The sequence below is a fragment of the Coregonus lavaretus genome (genome assembly GCF_964263955.1).
Source record: "Coregonus lavaretus genome assembly, chromosome: 1".
NCBI classification, from domain to species: Eukaryota; Metazoa; Chordata; class Actinopteri; order Salmoniformes; family Salmonidae; genus Coregonus; species Coregonus lavaretus.
In genome coordinates, this window is record NC_139988.1 from 14,827,143 (window position 1) to 14,844,058 (window position 16,916).

The 16,916-nt window shown below is 42.9% G+C and overlaps 1 protein-coding gene and 1 pseudogene across 3 annotated transcripts in view; both read right to left on the reverse strand.

Moving 5' to 3' along the window:
- Window positions 1-16,916, reverse strand: part of LOC311139309 (BAR/IMD domain-containing adapter protein 2-like 1) — a 52,484-nt gene that overhangs the window by 26,371 nt on the left and 9,197 nt on the right. For both annotated transcript variants that reach the window (XM_084174189.1, XM_084174188.1), the window contains exons 4-6: window positions 8,811-8,872; window positions 6,193-6,264; window positions 4,392-4,526 (exon numbers count right to left, since the gene is read on the reverse strand). In XM_084174189.1, the coding sequence (XP_084030315.1) occupies window positions 4,392-4,526; window positions 6,193-6,264; window positions 8,811-8,872 (269 nt within the window). The remainder of the gene's footprint in view (window positions 1-4,391; window positions 4,527-6,192; window positions 6,265-8,810; window positions 8,873-16,916) is intronic.
- On the reverse strand, window positions 14,983-16,161 carry LOC311129032 (chromobox protein homolog 8-like; annotated as a pseudogene). The gene has a single exon. The product of its transcript is annotated as a chromobox protein homolog 8-like (transcript).

Consider the following 16,916-nt stretch of genomic DNA (forward strand, 5'->3'; position numbering starts at 1 on the left):
AGAGACAAGATTCTCCTCTTCCAAACCTCCAGTTAGCTAGCGCTTCTGGGATAGAGAGAGACAAGATTCTCCTCTTCCAAACCTCCAGTTAGCTAGCGCTTCTGGGATATAGAGAGACAAGATTCTCCTCTTCCAAACCCCCAGTTGGCTAGCGCTTCTGGGATAGAGAGAGACAAGATTCTCCTCTTCCAAACCTCCAGTTAGCTAGCGCTTCTGGGATATAGAGAGACAAGATTCTCCTCTTCCAAACCTCCAGTTAGCTAGCGCTTCTGGGATAGAGAGAGACAAGATTCTCCTCTTCCAAACCTCCAGTTAGCTAGCACTTCTGGGATATAGAGAGACAAGATTCTCCTCTTCCAAACCTCCAGTTAGCTAGCGCTTCTGGGATAGAGAGAGACAAGATTCTCCTCTTCCAAACCTCCAGTTAGCTAGCGCTTCTGGGATATCGAGAGACAAGATTCTCCTCTTCCAAACCTCCAGTTAGCTAGCGCTTCTGGGATAGAGAGAGACAAGATTCTCCTCTTCCAAACCTCCAGTTAGCTAGCGCTTCTGGGATATAGAGAGACAAGATTCTCCTCTTCCAAACCTCCAGTTAGCTAGCACTTCTGGGATAGAGAGAGACAAGATTCTCCTCTTCCAAACCCCCAGTTAGCTAGCGCTTCTGGGATAGAGTCAGACAAGATTCTCCTCTTCCAAACCCCCAGTTAGCTAGCGCTTCTGGGATATAGAGAGACAAGATTCTCCTCTTCCAAACCTCCAGTTAGCTAGCGCTTCTGGGATAGAGAGAGACAAGATTCTCCTCTTTCAAACCTCCAGTTAGCTAGCGCTTCAGGGATAAAGAGAGACAAAATTCTCCTATTCCAAGCCTCCAGTTAGCTAGCGCTTCTGGGATAGAGAGAGACAAGATTATCCTCTTCCAAACCCCCAGTTAGCTAGCGCTTCTGGGATATAGAGAGACAAGATTCTCCTCTTCCAAACCTCCAGTTAGCTAGCGCTTCTGGGATATAGAGAGACAAGATTCTCCTCTTCCAAACCTCCAGTTAGCTAGCGCTTCTGGGATAGAGAGAGACAAGATTCTCCTCTTCCAAACCTCCAGTTAGCTAGCGCTTCTGGGATATAGAGAGACAAGATTATCCTCTTCCAAACCTCCAGTTAGCTAGCACTTCTGGGATAGAGAGAGACAAGATTCTCCTCTTCCGAACCCCCAGTTAGCTAGCGCTTCTGGGATAGAGTCAGACAAGATTCTCCTCTTCCAAACCCCCAGTTAGCTAGCGCTTCTAGGATATAGAGAGACAAGATTCTCCTCTTCCAAACCTCCAGTTAGCTAGCGCTTATGGGATAGAGAGAGACAAGATTCTCCTCTTTCAAACCTCCAGTTAGCTAGCGCTTCAGGGATAAAGAGAGACAAAATTATGCTATTCCAAACCTCCAGTTAGCTAGCGCTTCTGGGATAGAGAGAGACAAGATTCTCCTCTTCCAAACCCCCAGTTAGCTAGCGCTTCTGGGATATAGAGAGACAAGATTCTCCTCTTCCAAACCTCCAGTTAGCTAGCGCTTCTGGGATAGAGAGAGACAAGATTCTCCTCTTCCAAACCTCCAGTTAGCTAGCACTTCTGGGATATAGAGAGACAAGATTCTCCTCTTCCAAACCTCCAGTTAGCTAGCGCTTCTGGGATAGAGAGAGACAAGATTCTCCTCTTCCAAACCTCCAGTTAGCTAGCGCTTCTGGGATAGAGAGAGACAAGATTCTCCTCTTCCAAACCTCCAGTTAGCTAGCGCTTCTGGGATATAGAGAGACAAGATTCTCCTCTTCCAAACCTCCAGTTAGCTAGCGCTTCTGGGATATAGAGAGACAAGATTCTCCTCTTCCAAACCTCCAGTTAGCTAGCACTTCTGGGATAGAGAGAGACAAGATTCTCCTCTTCCAAACCCCCAGTTAGCTAGCGCTTCTGGGATAGAGTCAGACAAGATTCTCCTCTTCCAAACCCCCAGTTAGCTAGCGCTTCTGGGATATAGAGAGACAAGATTCTCCTCTTCCAAACCTCCAGTTAGCTAGCGCTTCTGGGATAGAGAGAGACAAGATTCTCCTCTTCCAAACCTCCAGTTAGCTAGCGCTTCTGGGATATAGAGAGACAAGATTCTCCTCTTCCAAACCTCCAGTTAGCTAGCGCTTCTGGGATAGAGAGAGACAAGATTCTCCTCTTCCAAACCTCCAGTTAGCTAGCGCTTCTGGGATATAGAGAGACACAATTCTCCTCTTTCAAACCTCCAGTTAGCTAGCACTTCTGGGATAGAGAGAGACAAGATTCTCCTCTTTCAAACCCCCAGTTAGCTAGCGCTTCTGGGATAGAGTCAGACAAGATTCTCCTCTTCCAAACCCCCAGTTAGCTAGCGCTTCTGGGATATAGAGAGACAAGATTCTCCTCTTCCAAACCTCCAGTTAGCTAGCGCTTCTGGGATAGAGAGAGACAAGATTCTCCTCTTTCAAACCTCCAGTTAGCTAGCGCTTCAGGGATAAAGAGAGACAAGATTCTCCTCTTCCAAACCTCCAGTTAGCTAGCGCTTCTGGGATAGAGAGAGACAAGATTCTCCTCTTCCAAACCCCCAGTTAGCTAGCGCTTCTGGGATAGAGAGAGACAATATTCTCCTCTTCCAAACCCCCAGTTAGCTAGTGCTTCTGGGATTTCAGTCAGAATAATAATAGAACATGTGTTGCAGCTCAATATATTGAGCCCCTTGCTAAAAATAAACACAGCTCACACACTGACACTTATCAACATCGGGCCGATTAAACCGGTCAATAAAGCAGGAGTGGAAGAGGACTTATTGCACAGGCAGCCTTGTATCAAACCAGAGTGGGTTTCAGCAACAGACAGCATCTCCAAGGCCCCATCTCTCACCTTGTCCTATTGATTTAATAAAGAAGTATTTGGTTAGGAAGACTATTACTGTGCATTCTCTGATTACTGTTAGTGGCTAAATATGCTACCCGACACCACTCATTTTACATTTTAGTCATTTAGCAGACGCTCTTATCCAGAGCGACTTACAGTTAGTGAGTGCATACATTTTTCATACTGGCCCCCCGTGGGAATCAAACCCACAACCCTGGCATTGCAAACGCCATGCGCTACCAACTGAGCTACTCCAAGTCTACTCTACTTATAATAATAATATGCCATTTAGCAGACGCTTTTATCCAAAGCAACTTACAGTCATGCATGCATACATTTTTGTGTATGGGTGGTCCCGGGGATCGAACCCACTACCTTGGCGTTACAAGCGCCGTGCTCTACCAGCTGAGCTACAGAGGACCACTACTTAAGGGGACATTTTTAAATGTATAAACTCTTCACCCTTTCCCAGTCCCACTACACCCTGTGAAGCCTGTCAGTGAGTGTATCCTACCAACCAACTCCAGACCAACTACCAACTCCTAAGTGCACACTTCATACTCCAGAGTGGGCTGTACCCTTGGCCAGTCAACACTTGAGAGCACAATCCTCACGCTAGAGTGTACAGTGCTCCCACTCCCCACATTCACAAAAACACACTGTCCATTCTAATGTGATGAGAGGCATTTGATCCCTTTCGTTTTATGCGAAGGGACATGGCAGTGACGGCACTCAACTTGACATTAACACAAAGAATCTGCCCACAGCTATAGGTGTGGTGATACTGCACATTGTTTAGTATTCATTTCCCTTCCACCCTCTCACTTTTATGTACGGTTTTTCCTCCTTGTGGTGTGTGGCAAGATCAAGGAGCCAGCTGGGCCTATGACTTTTCCTGGGTTTACTCTCAAGACAAACTTCATAAACGTCTTTCTTTGATATCCTCTTTGGCAGGGTTCCCCAATAGGTGGCCCGCGGGCCAAATTCAGGTTATTTTATTTGGCCACCCATGTTTTCTGAAAGTGATTTTAATTTAGGAATATATTTAGGAATAAATATTCCCACTCATAAATAAAGAGGTATAGGTGATTGTATCCCAATGTAATCAAGGTTTGAAAAGATTCTGTTTTTGTGAAATACTATACAGTATCTGTTTGGGATTTTTGTGGTCATTTTGCAGTGATTAATTAAGATCTGGTTCTAGTCTCACCTCGTTCTCCTTCATTAACTAAGATCTGGTTCTAGTCTCACCTCGTTCTCCTTGATTAATTAAGATCTGGTTCTAGTCTCACCTCATTCTCCTTGATGAATTATGATCTGGTTCTAGTCTCACCTCGTTCTCCTTGATGAATTATGATCTGGTTCTAGTCTCACCTCGTTCTCCTTGATTAATTAAGATCTGGTTCTAGTTTCACCTCGTTCTCTTTGATTAATTAAGATCAGGTTCTAGTCTCACCTCGTACTCCTTGATTAATTAAGATCTGGTTCTAGTCTCACCTCGTTCTCCTTGATCTCGTACTTGGTGGCTTGTTTTCCCTGGCTCTTCCTCCGCAGCTTCTTCAGGTCCGTCTGAGAGCGCTCCAGAGAGTCCTGCTTTATTTTGTGCTCTGACTGGTACCGCTTGAATGTGGCCTGGATGAGAGATACAGAGGATAAGATAAGTTCGATGGAGAGGACTTTTACTGAATGCAAGGAGAGGGGATATTGAGGAGGGGAGAGAGGATATTGAGGCGGGGATAGGGGATATTGAGGAGGGGATAGGAGACCATGTTTAAGTGTGTACTCACACACCTGCATACAGTGCCTTCGGAAAGTACTCAGACCCCTTTACTTTTTTCACATTTTGTTAGGTTACAGCCTTATTCTAAAATTGATAGTTTTTTTTCTCTCATCAATCTTCACACAATACCGCATAATGAGAAAGCAAAAACAGGATTTTAGAAATGTTTGCTAATTTATAAATAAAAACAACTGAAATATCACATTTACACAAGTATTCAGACCCTTCACTCAGTACTTTGTTGAAGCACCTTTGGCAGCGATTACAGCCTTGAGTCTTCTTGGGTATGACACTACAAGCTTGGCACACCTGTATTTGTGGAGTTTCTCCCATTCTTCTCTGCAGATCCTCTCAATCTGTCAGGTTGGATGGGGAGCGTTGCTGCACAGCTATTTTCAGGTCTTTCCAGAGATGTTTGATCGGGTTCAAGTCTTGGCTCTGGCTGGGCCACTCAAGGACATTCAGAGACTTGTCCCGAAGCCACTCCTGCGTTGTCTTGGCTGTGTGCTTTGGGTCGTTGTCCTATTGGAAGGTGAACCTTCTCCCCAGTCTGAGGTCCTGAGCTCTCTGGAGCAGGTTTTCATCAAGGATCTCTCTGTACTTTGCTCCATTCATCTTTGCCTCGATCCTGACTAGTCTCCCAGTCCCTGCCGCTGAAAAACGTCCCCACAGCTTGATGCTGCCACCACCATGCTTCACCGTAGGAATAGTGCCAGGTTTCCTCCAGACGTGACGCTTGGCATTCTGGCCAAAGAGTTCAATCGTGGTTTCATCAGACCAGATAATCTTGTTTCTCATGGTCTGAGAGTCTTTAGGTGCCTTTTGGCAAACTCCAAGTGGGCTGCCATGTGCCTTTTACTGAGGAGTGGCTTCCGTCTGGCCACTCTACCATAAAGGCCTGATTGGTGGCGTACTGCAGAGATGGTTGTCCTTCTGGAAGGTTCTCCCATCTCCACAGAGGAACTTTGGAGCTCTGTCAGAGTGACCATCGGGTTCTTGGTCACCTCCCTGACCAAGGCCCTTCTCCCCCAATTGCTCAGTTTGGCCGGGCGGCCAGCTCTAGGAAGAGTCTTGGTGGTTCCAAACTTCTTCCATTTAAGAATGATGGAGGACACTGTGTTCTTGGGGACCTTCAATGCTGCAGACATTTTCTGGTACCCTTCCCCAGATCTGTGCCTCGACACAATCCTGTCTCAGAGCTCCACGGACAATTCCTTCGACCTCATGGATTGGTTTTTGCTCTGACACGCACTGTCAACTGTGGGACCTTTATATAGACAGGTGTGTGCCTTTCCAAATCATGTCCAATCAATTGAATTTACAACAGTGTGTAAATTGCTGAGGATTCTTTTTTATTTAATCCATTTTTGAATAAGGCTGTAATGTAACAAAATGTGGAAAAAGTCAAGGGGTCTGAATACTTTCCGAAGGCACTGTACGTAGACACCTACATACACACACACTCACACACTATTCGATTGTCCCTTGCCAAGGTCCTACAGTGGTTAATGTACTTACAGTCATATATTTGACATCCATCTCTGTTTTCCTCTCCAGCTCAGAAATTATTTGTTTGTGGAACTGCTTGAACTGAAAAGAAAAGAAACAATCTAGTTCAAGTCAAATATATAAAATAATATAAACGTTTGACAATAATAACCAAGATGGTGACATCAGGATAACAGTTGTGTGGCTGAGCCAGAGGAATGTAGCAGTGACATTGGCTTTCTCAGTGAGGGGAATTCCAACAACAGATCTGTCTTTTCTACCTATCCAAATAGTTCAACATTGACTACTTTCTCCTTCTTTCCCTCTTGCAGATACACGAACATCTCATTCAAAAATCATGGGCATTAATATGGAGTTGGTCCCCCCTTTGCTGCTATAACAGCATCCACTCTTCTGGAAAGGATTTCCACTAGATATTGGAACATTTCTCCGGAGACATGCTTCCATTCAGCCACAAGAGCATTAGTGAGGTCAGACACTGATGTTGGCTGATTAGGCCTAGCTCGCAGTCACCATTCCAATTCATCCCAAAGGTGTTCGATGGGGTTGAGTTCAGGGCTCTGTGCAGGCCAGTCAAGTTCTTCCACACCAATCTTGATAAACCATTTCTGTATGGACCTCGCTTTGTGCACGGGGGCATTGTCATGCTGAAACAGGAAAGGGCCTTCCCAAACTGTTGCCACAAAGTTGGAAGCACAGAATCGTCTAGAATGTCAATGTATGCTGTAGCATTAAGATTTCCCTTCACTGGAACCTAGCCCGCACCATGAAAAACAGCCCCAGACCACTATTCCTCCTCCACCAAACTTTACAGTTGGCACTATGCATTCGGGCAGGTAGTGTTCTCCTGGCATCCGCCAAACCCAGATTTGTCAGTCGGTCTGCCAGATGGTGAAGCGTGATTCATCACTCCAGAGAATGCAATATCCATCATTCAAATCGTCTTAAATTCAGTTAAGTTTCAACGTTTATTCGCCACGTGCACAGGAGGCAACAGGTGTAAAAAAGTAGGCATACAGTGAAATTCTTACCTGGAGTGCTCTTTTGCAACAATGCAGTGATAATAATAATATAGATGATAATAGAAAATAGAATAAAAACACAGAAGAAGTACGATATAAGTTGAAGAAACACCAGAATGCACCTGTTTCAGTCTAGACTACCTGACTGAAGTATAGTATTGTAAATTAGACGTTGTGAGTGATTGGAAATTATCCTGTCTAAGAGCTAGTTGTCTTGCTCTTGTCACCAGTGACACTAACCAGAGTCACTTGCCTTCCTACAGTATGCCAAGCCTCTCACCCCCTGGTCTCAACTAGAGACCGAACAGACCGAACAGACATGCCAAGAGAACACAAGATGAAAGAAATGGTCTAAAACAGGGATGGGCCCCCACCACCATCAAATTGAAAGCAAAACATTTTAGCACACCCTTCTTGACAGAAGAGAGAACATTTTTACGTTTTAGAGTTAATTCAGTGAAATTCTACACATTTTGCAATGTGGCAACAAGAGAAGATTTTGCAATTCTATAACTAATTTCATGCAATTCTACACATTTTGCCATGGGGCGGAGAGGAAAATGTGCTGTTTTACAGCTAATTTCCTGCAATTCTGTATTTTATAGCGTGGAGATAAATGTTTGCAGGTTTTAATATGATATGTGAGTGAGACTAGCAAAATCAACGGGGGCCCCCGGGCCGGTAATTAGACCATGATTACTAAGTTTACATAGCTAGCCGCTGGACTAATTAACCAATCTATAATTTTTTTTGCTGACATGGGCTAATTGAGTGACAATCAGTGACTGACATAACAAATGAAAAACTGCCTTATGGGGGGCTGGGAATTGATCGCGGGCTGCCAGTTGCCCATCCCTGGTCTAAAAGACAAAAAAAGTAGTAACAGTCTTGTGTCTAGGTGGCATTTCTCTCTAGGCTTTGTTGTGTTCTGGGCGTGTTTAGAGGATAAGGGAGGCCTGCTAATGACTAGTCACAGTGAGAAAGAGAGAGTTGGCATAGAGAGGACCTATGGATGTGGGTGGACATGAACACACAATGCAGGTCAAAGAGAATGGTAACCCTTGACTTCAGTCTGCCACTAAATGAGCAATTAGATGGTAAAATGGTAATTACATAACAAAAAAAGAATAATTGTCACGGTTTCGGCCGAGGCTGCTCCTCCTCCTTGTTCGGGCAGGCTTCGGCGGTCGTCCTCTCCGGAGTACTAGCTGCCACCGTTCTTTGTTTTCTATGTTTGATTGGTTTGGTCTGTTTAGTACACCTGTTCATGTTTAGTGTTGATTATGTGTCCTATAAGTTCTCGTGGTTTCTGTCTTGTGTTGTGTGTAATTGTTTTCCTGTCGCTTGGTGCAGTGCTGTTTGCTAGACTCTCTTTGTTTTACCGTCGCACTATTGTTCGAGCGCAGTTCGGTTTGGGAGTACTTTACGCACTGTGGCGTATGTTTCGCCTCCGGGTTGTTTGACCCGTGTTATCATTTTGGATTTTCTAGTAAAGTCTGGATTAACTGAGCTCCTGTGTCCTGCTATTGATTCGCACCACATCCGCATCAGAGTTTGTGACAATAATGACTATTTTACTAAAGAGAAGAAGTGACAGTAACATACGTTCTCCTCCAGCTCCAGGTGAACCTTCCTGTGCACCTCAGATATCTCCATCAGAACCACACCTGTAGAAAACAGATCATACATCATACACAGGTAAGGTACATCTAGCCTGGGTGCCAGTCACAGTCCTGCTAGTCTATATCCGCTTTAGTTAACATGCTGTTGTCTTATTGGGCAAGGCCAGGATACATCAGTGTTGAATCAATGCAGAAACTGTAAGACAACCAGGCTAAGGGAAACTATTGCATCATAGATGCTGAGCACATCTATGACCCTTTTTCCTCACATTTATCCACAATATAGCAGGGGGTGTAAAGCCATAACACATACGTTTTTCCAGCAGCAGACTATGATCGATAATTTCAAAAGCCACACTGAAGTCTTACAAAACAGCCCCCACAATATTTTTATCATAACTTTATCTCAGCCAATCCTCAGTCATTTGTGAAAGTGCTTGTTGAATGTCCTTCCCTATAAGCGTGCTGAAAGTCTGTTGTCAATTTGTTTACTGTAAAATAGCATTGTATCTGGTGAAACACCATTTTTTACTAAGGGTTGGTAACAGGCTGATTGGTCGGCTATTTGAGCCAGTAAAGGGGGCTTTACTGCCGGTCAAAAGTTTTAGAACACCTACTCATTCAAGGGTTTTCTTTATTTTTACTATTTTCTACATGGTAGAATAATAGTGAAGATTTCAAAACTATGAATAAACACATATGGAATCATGTAGTAACCAAAAAAGTGTTAAACAAATCAAAATATATTTGATATTTGAGATTCTTCAAATAGCCACCATTTTTGCCTTGATGACAGCTTTGCACACTCTTATACCAAAATAGTTTTACCTGCAACCAAAAAGGGTTCTACCTGGACCCAAAATGGATTCCCCTATGGGGACAGCTGAAGAACCCTTTTGGAACCCTTTTTTCTAATAGTGTACCCAGTAAAGGATACATAGTATTGTTCATAATACTGTATAGATAGGTATACAGTTGAAGTCGGAAGTTTACATACACCTTAGCCAAATACATTTAAACTCAGTTTTTCACAATTCCTGACATTTAATCCAGTTAGGATCACCACTTTATTTTAAGAATGTGAAATGTCAGAATAATAGCAGAGAGAATGATTTATTTCGGCTTTTATTTCTTTCATCACATTCCCAGTGGGTCAGAAGTTTACATACACTCAATTAGTATTTGGTAGCATTGCCTTTAAATTGTTTAACTTGGGTCAAACGTTTCGGGTAGCCTTCCACATGCTTCTCACAATAAGTTGGGTGAATTTTGGCCCATTCCTCCTGACAGAGCTGGTGTAACTGAGTCAGGTTTGTAGGCCTCCTTGCTCGCACACGCTTTTTCAGTTCTGCCCACAAATTTTCTATAGGATTGAGGTCAGGGCTTTGTGATGGCCACTCCAATACCTTGACATTGTTGTCCTTAAGCTATTTTGCCACAACTTTGGAAGTATGCTTGGGGTCATTGTCCATTTGGAAGACCCATTTGTGACCAAGCTTTAACTTCCTGACTGATGTCTTGAGATGTTGCTTCAAAATATCCACGTAATTTTCCTTCCTCATGATGCCATTTATTTGTGAAGTGCACCAGTCCCTCGTGCAGCAAAGCACCCCCACAGCATGATGCTGCCACCCCCGTGCTTCACGGTTGGGATGGTGTTCTTCGGCTTGCAAGCGTTCCCCTTTTTCCTCCAAACATAACAATGGTCATTATGGCCAAACAGTTCTATTTTTGTTTTATCAGACCAGAGGACATTTCTCCAAAAAGTACGATCTTTGTCACCATGTGCAGTTGCAAACCGTAGTCTGGCTTTTTTATGGCGGTTTTGGAGCATTGGCTTCTTCCGTGCTGAGCGGCCTTTCAGGTTATGTTGATATAGGACTCGTTATACTGTGGATATAGATACTTTTGTACCTGTTTCCTCCAGCATCTTCACAAGGTCCTTTGCTGTTGTTCTGGGATTGATTTGCACTTTTCGCACCAAAGTACGTTCATCTCTAGGAGACAGAACGCATCTCCTTCCTGTGCGGTATGACGGCTGCATGGTCCCATGGTGTTTATACTTGCGTACTATTGTTTGTACAGATGAACGAGGTACCTTCAGGCGTTTGGAAATTGCTCCCTAGGATGAACCATTTTTTTCTCAGGTCTTGGCTGATTTCTTTTGATTTTCCCTGATGTCAAGAAAAGAGGCACTGAGTTTGAAGGTAGGCCTTGAAATACATCCACAGGTACACCTCCAATTGACTCAAATTATGTCAATTAGCCTATCAGAAGCTTCTAAAGCCACATCATTTTCTGGAATTTTCCAAGCTGTTTAAAGGCACAGTCAACTTAGTGTATGTAAACTTCTGACCCACTGGAATTGTGATACAGTGAATTATAAGCGAAATAATCTGTCTTTAAACAATTGTTGGAATAATTACTTGTGTCATGCACAAAGTAGATGTCCTAACCGACTTGCCACAACTATAGTTTGTTAACAAGAAATTTGTGTAGTGGTTGAAAAACGAGTTTTAATGACTCCAACCTAAGTGTATGTAAACTTCCGACTTCAACTGTATGTGTACATCTCCAAACACTGCTTCATCTACAATATAAGAATTAATAAAACTAGCCTTACATTCAGCGTAGTTACATCCACTATAATCAAAGACTTCACAGCTTGACTTTTTGTGTCTGTTCGTGGTGGGTCATTTGTGAAACCACCCCGTGTCAGATGTCTTCAGATAGTGTTACGTGGTGTCCATAGTCTAATTGTGATAATGTCTGTTTTTACAGTGACTTAATAACGACTTGATCATTATTATAGAAACATCCTTATACCTCTGTGTTATAACCTCTGTGGTTTATGGTGGTGTTGATAGCACAGAAAACTATGCCCGACACCTTTCACATTGTTACCAGGTGATGTAGTTTATGAACGGTGTAGGCCTCTGGTAACAGTATACCTGCCGTTTCCTCATCAGAGTCTAATAGGGAAACATGGTGTTGAAAAACATAACTTTATAAGATGACGAATTACAATGGATTTCAACAGGTGATCTGTTCAGGTTATTAATACATACCGGTATTACTAACAGCATTGAAGTAAACTCAAACCATTGTATCTATGGTTGACTGAGCTATGTGCATTTATGTTTTAGTAGACACTCTTATCCAGAGCAACTTACAGTAGCATTTTTATAGTATTTTTTCGCACTGGTCCCCCGTGCGAATCAAACCCACAACCCTGGCGTTACAAGCACCATGCTCTACCAACTGAGCCACACAGGATCTAATGCACAGCGACCAAAGCAGTGACATTTTAAGTTTTGAGATAGTAACGCTGTACTTTGAGATAGTCGTCACTCATAAAACAATAAGGATAAATCTTACAGGATCATGTCACAGCAAGAGTCTGACGCAAAATGGACAACACCTATCTGAGTCACGGCCGACGATATCGCAATCTTGAAGCCACACATTCCAAAGAAAGGTAGGGAGAGTGAGTGTTGTGATGTTGCCATGGTTGGAAGTCTTTGTCCTCTGATATTACATGGATATGAATCAGAGATCGGTGGCACTCAGCTCCAGGCCCATAGAGCTAACGTGCACACACGGCGTGCACACACACACACACACAGTAGACAGTGGATATAATAGACTAACTTAGGCATGGACAGTAATGTCCTATTGACAATCCATATTGACAATCCTTCAGGCAACCCACCCATGGAGGGCATGAGTTTAGAGCCTCTGACTTTAGAAACGGGATAAAAAAGCAGATAAAACGTATTGACAATGACATAGGAAGAGACTACGAAATACCGAATTCCATAATTTGGCACTTGCTAAGCGATGTGTCACGAGATGGGTGAGGGAGAAATTTCCCAGAAGGATGTATCACATAATATGTTCTATATCAGTCTCTGTGTTGTATTGTACAGTACAGGCTTAGTGAACAAAAGAGACAGAATGCAATATGGAATTGTATTAAATAGTTTGGGGTATGTCCTTTGAAGATTAGGTTAATGACATGGTTAAAAAAAATGCTGGAGAGAGCAAGTGTGTGGGGCAAGGGAGGGTGTGTGGGGTTAGGGAGGTCATGGGATTGTTTGGTGAGCGAAAGGAAAGGATCGGAAAGCCTGAGGCATCATGGGTGAATGAGCAGCCATTGGCCCTGGCTGTCTCCTGACTCCCTACCATTCTCCCTAGGAAGTGTTCACTTGCTCACTTGTCTTTATGAAGTGTGCACTCCCTCTCATAGATTTAAACATTTTGGATAGATTGGTGAAAGCATGGATTCCAAGGACAGCAGAAGTAAGGGTGCGGTGCACCCCCTAGTTTGCGCACTTTTAAAGTTAATGTAAATAACTGAAATCTAGACACTGACTATAGGCCTATAACCTCAAACATGTAGCGGAATATAATATTACCTCCTGCAGAATTAAGTATTTCATGCAGTAAAATCGTACACAAAATGTAAATTTGACTCAGAAACAGGAGTGGAGAAATATGATTTATTTAATTCAGCATCTCTTGAGAGAATGCGAACGCTAGGTTAGGGATCGCAATCCTTTTCAGTGATTGACACTGTTACATAGAAGCTGACAGTATTTCAACCACATAAATGCATCCAAGATTAACTGAAATCTTATCAGAAACATGTTTGATCATTTTCACAGCTTTTTGTTTCCTTAAAACTGGTGAAACTGATGTAATTTTGACATTTTGCATTTAAAGGATCTTGCATTTTCTCCCCGGCCCCTAAATGTCCTCACTCCACAAGAAAGCAGAATGAAAGAGAAAACATTACTGATGTCAGATTATTGATGCATTCATTCTATTGATTTATTACATTAATCTGTTGAGCACTGCTTTAGGCAGGCAATAAGTTATGACAGAAGAGAAGCTGTATGTATCTTATTATAGACAAGTTGACTAACAAATAGCCAACCATTTAAATGCTCGAAATTAAAACCAGAAAAAATCTACATTGGGTCATTTTTAAAAAATCCCTGCACCCCCTGTGAAAGAATCGTTAATTCATGTCAGATCAGTGATCACCATTGGTGTAAAGTACTTAAGTAAAAATAATAGTACTGTACTTTACTATTTATATTTTGGACAACTTTTAATTTTACTTCACTACATTCCTAAATAAAATAATGTACTCGTTACATTTTGAATACTTAGCAGGACAGGGAACTGGTCCAATTCACGCACTTATCAAGAGAAAATCGCTAGTCATCCCTACTGTATCTAATCTGGCGGACTCACTAAACACAAATGCTTCGTTTGTAAATTATGTCTGGGTGTTGGAGTGTGCCCATGGCTATCTGTAAATTTAAAAAACAAGAAAATCATTCCATCTGGTTTGCTTAATGATTTATACTTTTACTTTTGATACTTAAGTATATAGTCCCCTGTAGCTCAGTTGGTAGAGCATGGCACTTGCAACGCCAGGGTTGTGGGTTCGATTCCCACGGGGGGCCAGTATGGAAATGTATGCACTCACTAACTGTAAGTCGCTCTGGATAAGAGCGTCTGCTAAATGACTACATTTAACATTTTAGTCATTTAGCAGACGCTCTTATCCAGAGCGACTTACAGTTAGTGAGTGCATACATTTTTCAGTTAGGGTAATTGTTAACTCTAGGTAAAGATCGTCCATTGAACCTTATCTGACATACATTTTCACACGAATACTCTCGATTTATTGCATAGAATAGGCTATTGATAATGGAAGGTTTTTTCCAAATATTTTTTAACATTAGGCCTACTTTACATAAAAAATCAAGTTTTCACCATTTACAGAAAATGGCATGAAACATTAGGGAAAGTTTGTATTGCTATATTAAATAACAGCTATTACATGTGCCTGACCTAGGCCTATACCTCTATAGCCTACCACATTTAAACCAGCCTTAACTGATAGCCTCATTGGAAGGTGAGGAAATGTAGCACTTTGTGAATGTATTTAAAAAGTTTAAATGAAAATAGAAAAGACGAAATAGTTAACCAAAAAATTATATTAAAATAGGCTATATAGACATGTTTAATTTGGTCATTATTACATTAAATACTATGACATAATACATATTAAAACATACAACTCTGGATATAGAAAATGTATCACAAATGATAATGATTAAGCGATTACCAACTTCTTACAAATAGCTGTTGCATTGTTAGTCATGTTATGTGAAGCAGATATTGAAATGAAGTCATCTTTTATCTTTGAAAAAACCTTTGTCTGTGCTGCTCTCTTTGATGGTGACTGTCAAAAAGTTTGTTGTCACATCTGTGACCACCACCTTCTCAACGTTATCCAGACGAGGCCTCCAAGACACCGCTGACTGCTCTCCAGAACTCCTCGATGCATGCGATTTGGCGACGACAATGGGCCTAGACTGTTGCATGGATGAAGAAGAGTCACTGGCTCCGCAGAAATGGTTTTTGGACACATGCTTCAGTTTGGGGTGTGGGATAGACATGCCCCCGGTGCATTCTAAAGTCCTGCGGCTCTGGTGATCGAGTCTAGCCTTATGGACGAGTCTACCGTCGTGGCTATGGGTGCCAGGATGGGACGCAGTCCCCACCCGTCTTTGCGCATCGTTTGATTTTGGCACAATGCTCATTCCCTCTTGAAACCTGCGCGTCAACTGGATGACACTTCTCTCAGACATTTCGCCTTTATGATGACAATGTCTGGACATTTTAGACAGACCGTATGGGGCCTGTTGCTCCTCTAACCGACTCCTCTTTGCGGGCTCCTCTGTTGGACAGCTGTCTGGCTCTATGTTGAATCGTAAACATAACTTGGGTTTAGATCCCCGTTTTTTAGGGATGTTGACAAATTCCTCAGCCATGAATGAGGGCGAAGGCGCAGGTCGCGGCCTTCTCCCTGGCTCTGGTGGTCTGACCCTCACGCTCTCTCCTCGGTTGACCGTGCTAGGGGGGAAGATTGTGGGCACGACAGCCCTTAGTCCCTCTCAAGCTCTCGGTGTAATCATAGGCTCTGGAACGGGGTATGAAACACGAATCTCCCTTGGCATTTCTCTTCTGCATTCATAAGTCTTTGCTGTGGCTTTCGCTTTGGCCTACAGCAGAAATGTCTCTGGCTTCGGTCCCCTCTTCTTAGGCCCAAATAACTCCCTTTCACGCTCCCTCTCTTCGAATGCAGCGAAGAGGCGCGCATCTAGAATGTTTTCCTCCGGTTCCCAGGTGCTATATTTTTTAGACCAGCCATTCAATTTCACAAGGTATTCCATTCGACCTCTTCTTATGCGTCGTTTGATGATGGACTCGGCCGTGAAGACTCGCTCTCCAACAGCGGATAGCTCCATGTTTACTTCAACCTCGTTTATAGGCTATACAGTGAGGGAAAAAAGTATTTGATCCCCTGCTGATTTTGTACGTTTGCCCACTGACAAAGACATGATCAGTCTATAATTTTAATGGTAGGTTTATTTGAACAGTGAGAGACAGAATAACAACAAAAAAATCCAGAAAAACGCATGTCAATAAAGTTACAAATTGATTTACATTTTAATGAGGGAAATAAGTATTTTACCCCTCTGCAAAACATGACTTAGTACTTGGTGGCAAAACCCTTGTTGGCAATCACAGAGGTCAGACGTTTCTTGTAGTTGGCCACCAGGTTTGCACACATCTCATGATGGATTCTGTCCTACTCCTCTTTGCAGATCTTCTCCAAGTCATTAAGGTTTCGAGGCTGACGTTTGGTAACTCGAACCTTCAGCTCCCTCCACAGATTTTCTATGGGTTAAGGTCTGGAGACTGGCTAGGCCACTCCAGGACCTTAATGTGCTTCTTCTTGAGCCACTCCTTTGTTGCCTTGGCCGTGTGTTTTGGGTCATTGTCATGCTGGAATACCCATCCACGACCCATTTTCAATGCCCTGGCTGAGGGAAGGAGGTTCTCACCCAAGATTTGACGGTACATGGCCCCGTCCATCGTCCCTTTGATGAGGTGAAGTTGTCCTGTCCCCTTAGCAGAAAAAAAGCATAATGCAAAGCATAATGTTTCCACCTCCATGTTTGACGGTGGGGATGGTGTTGTTGGGGTCATAAGCAGAATTCCT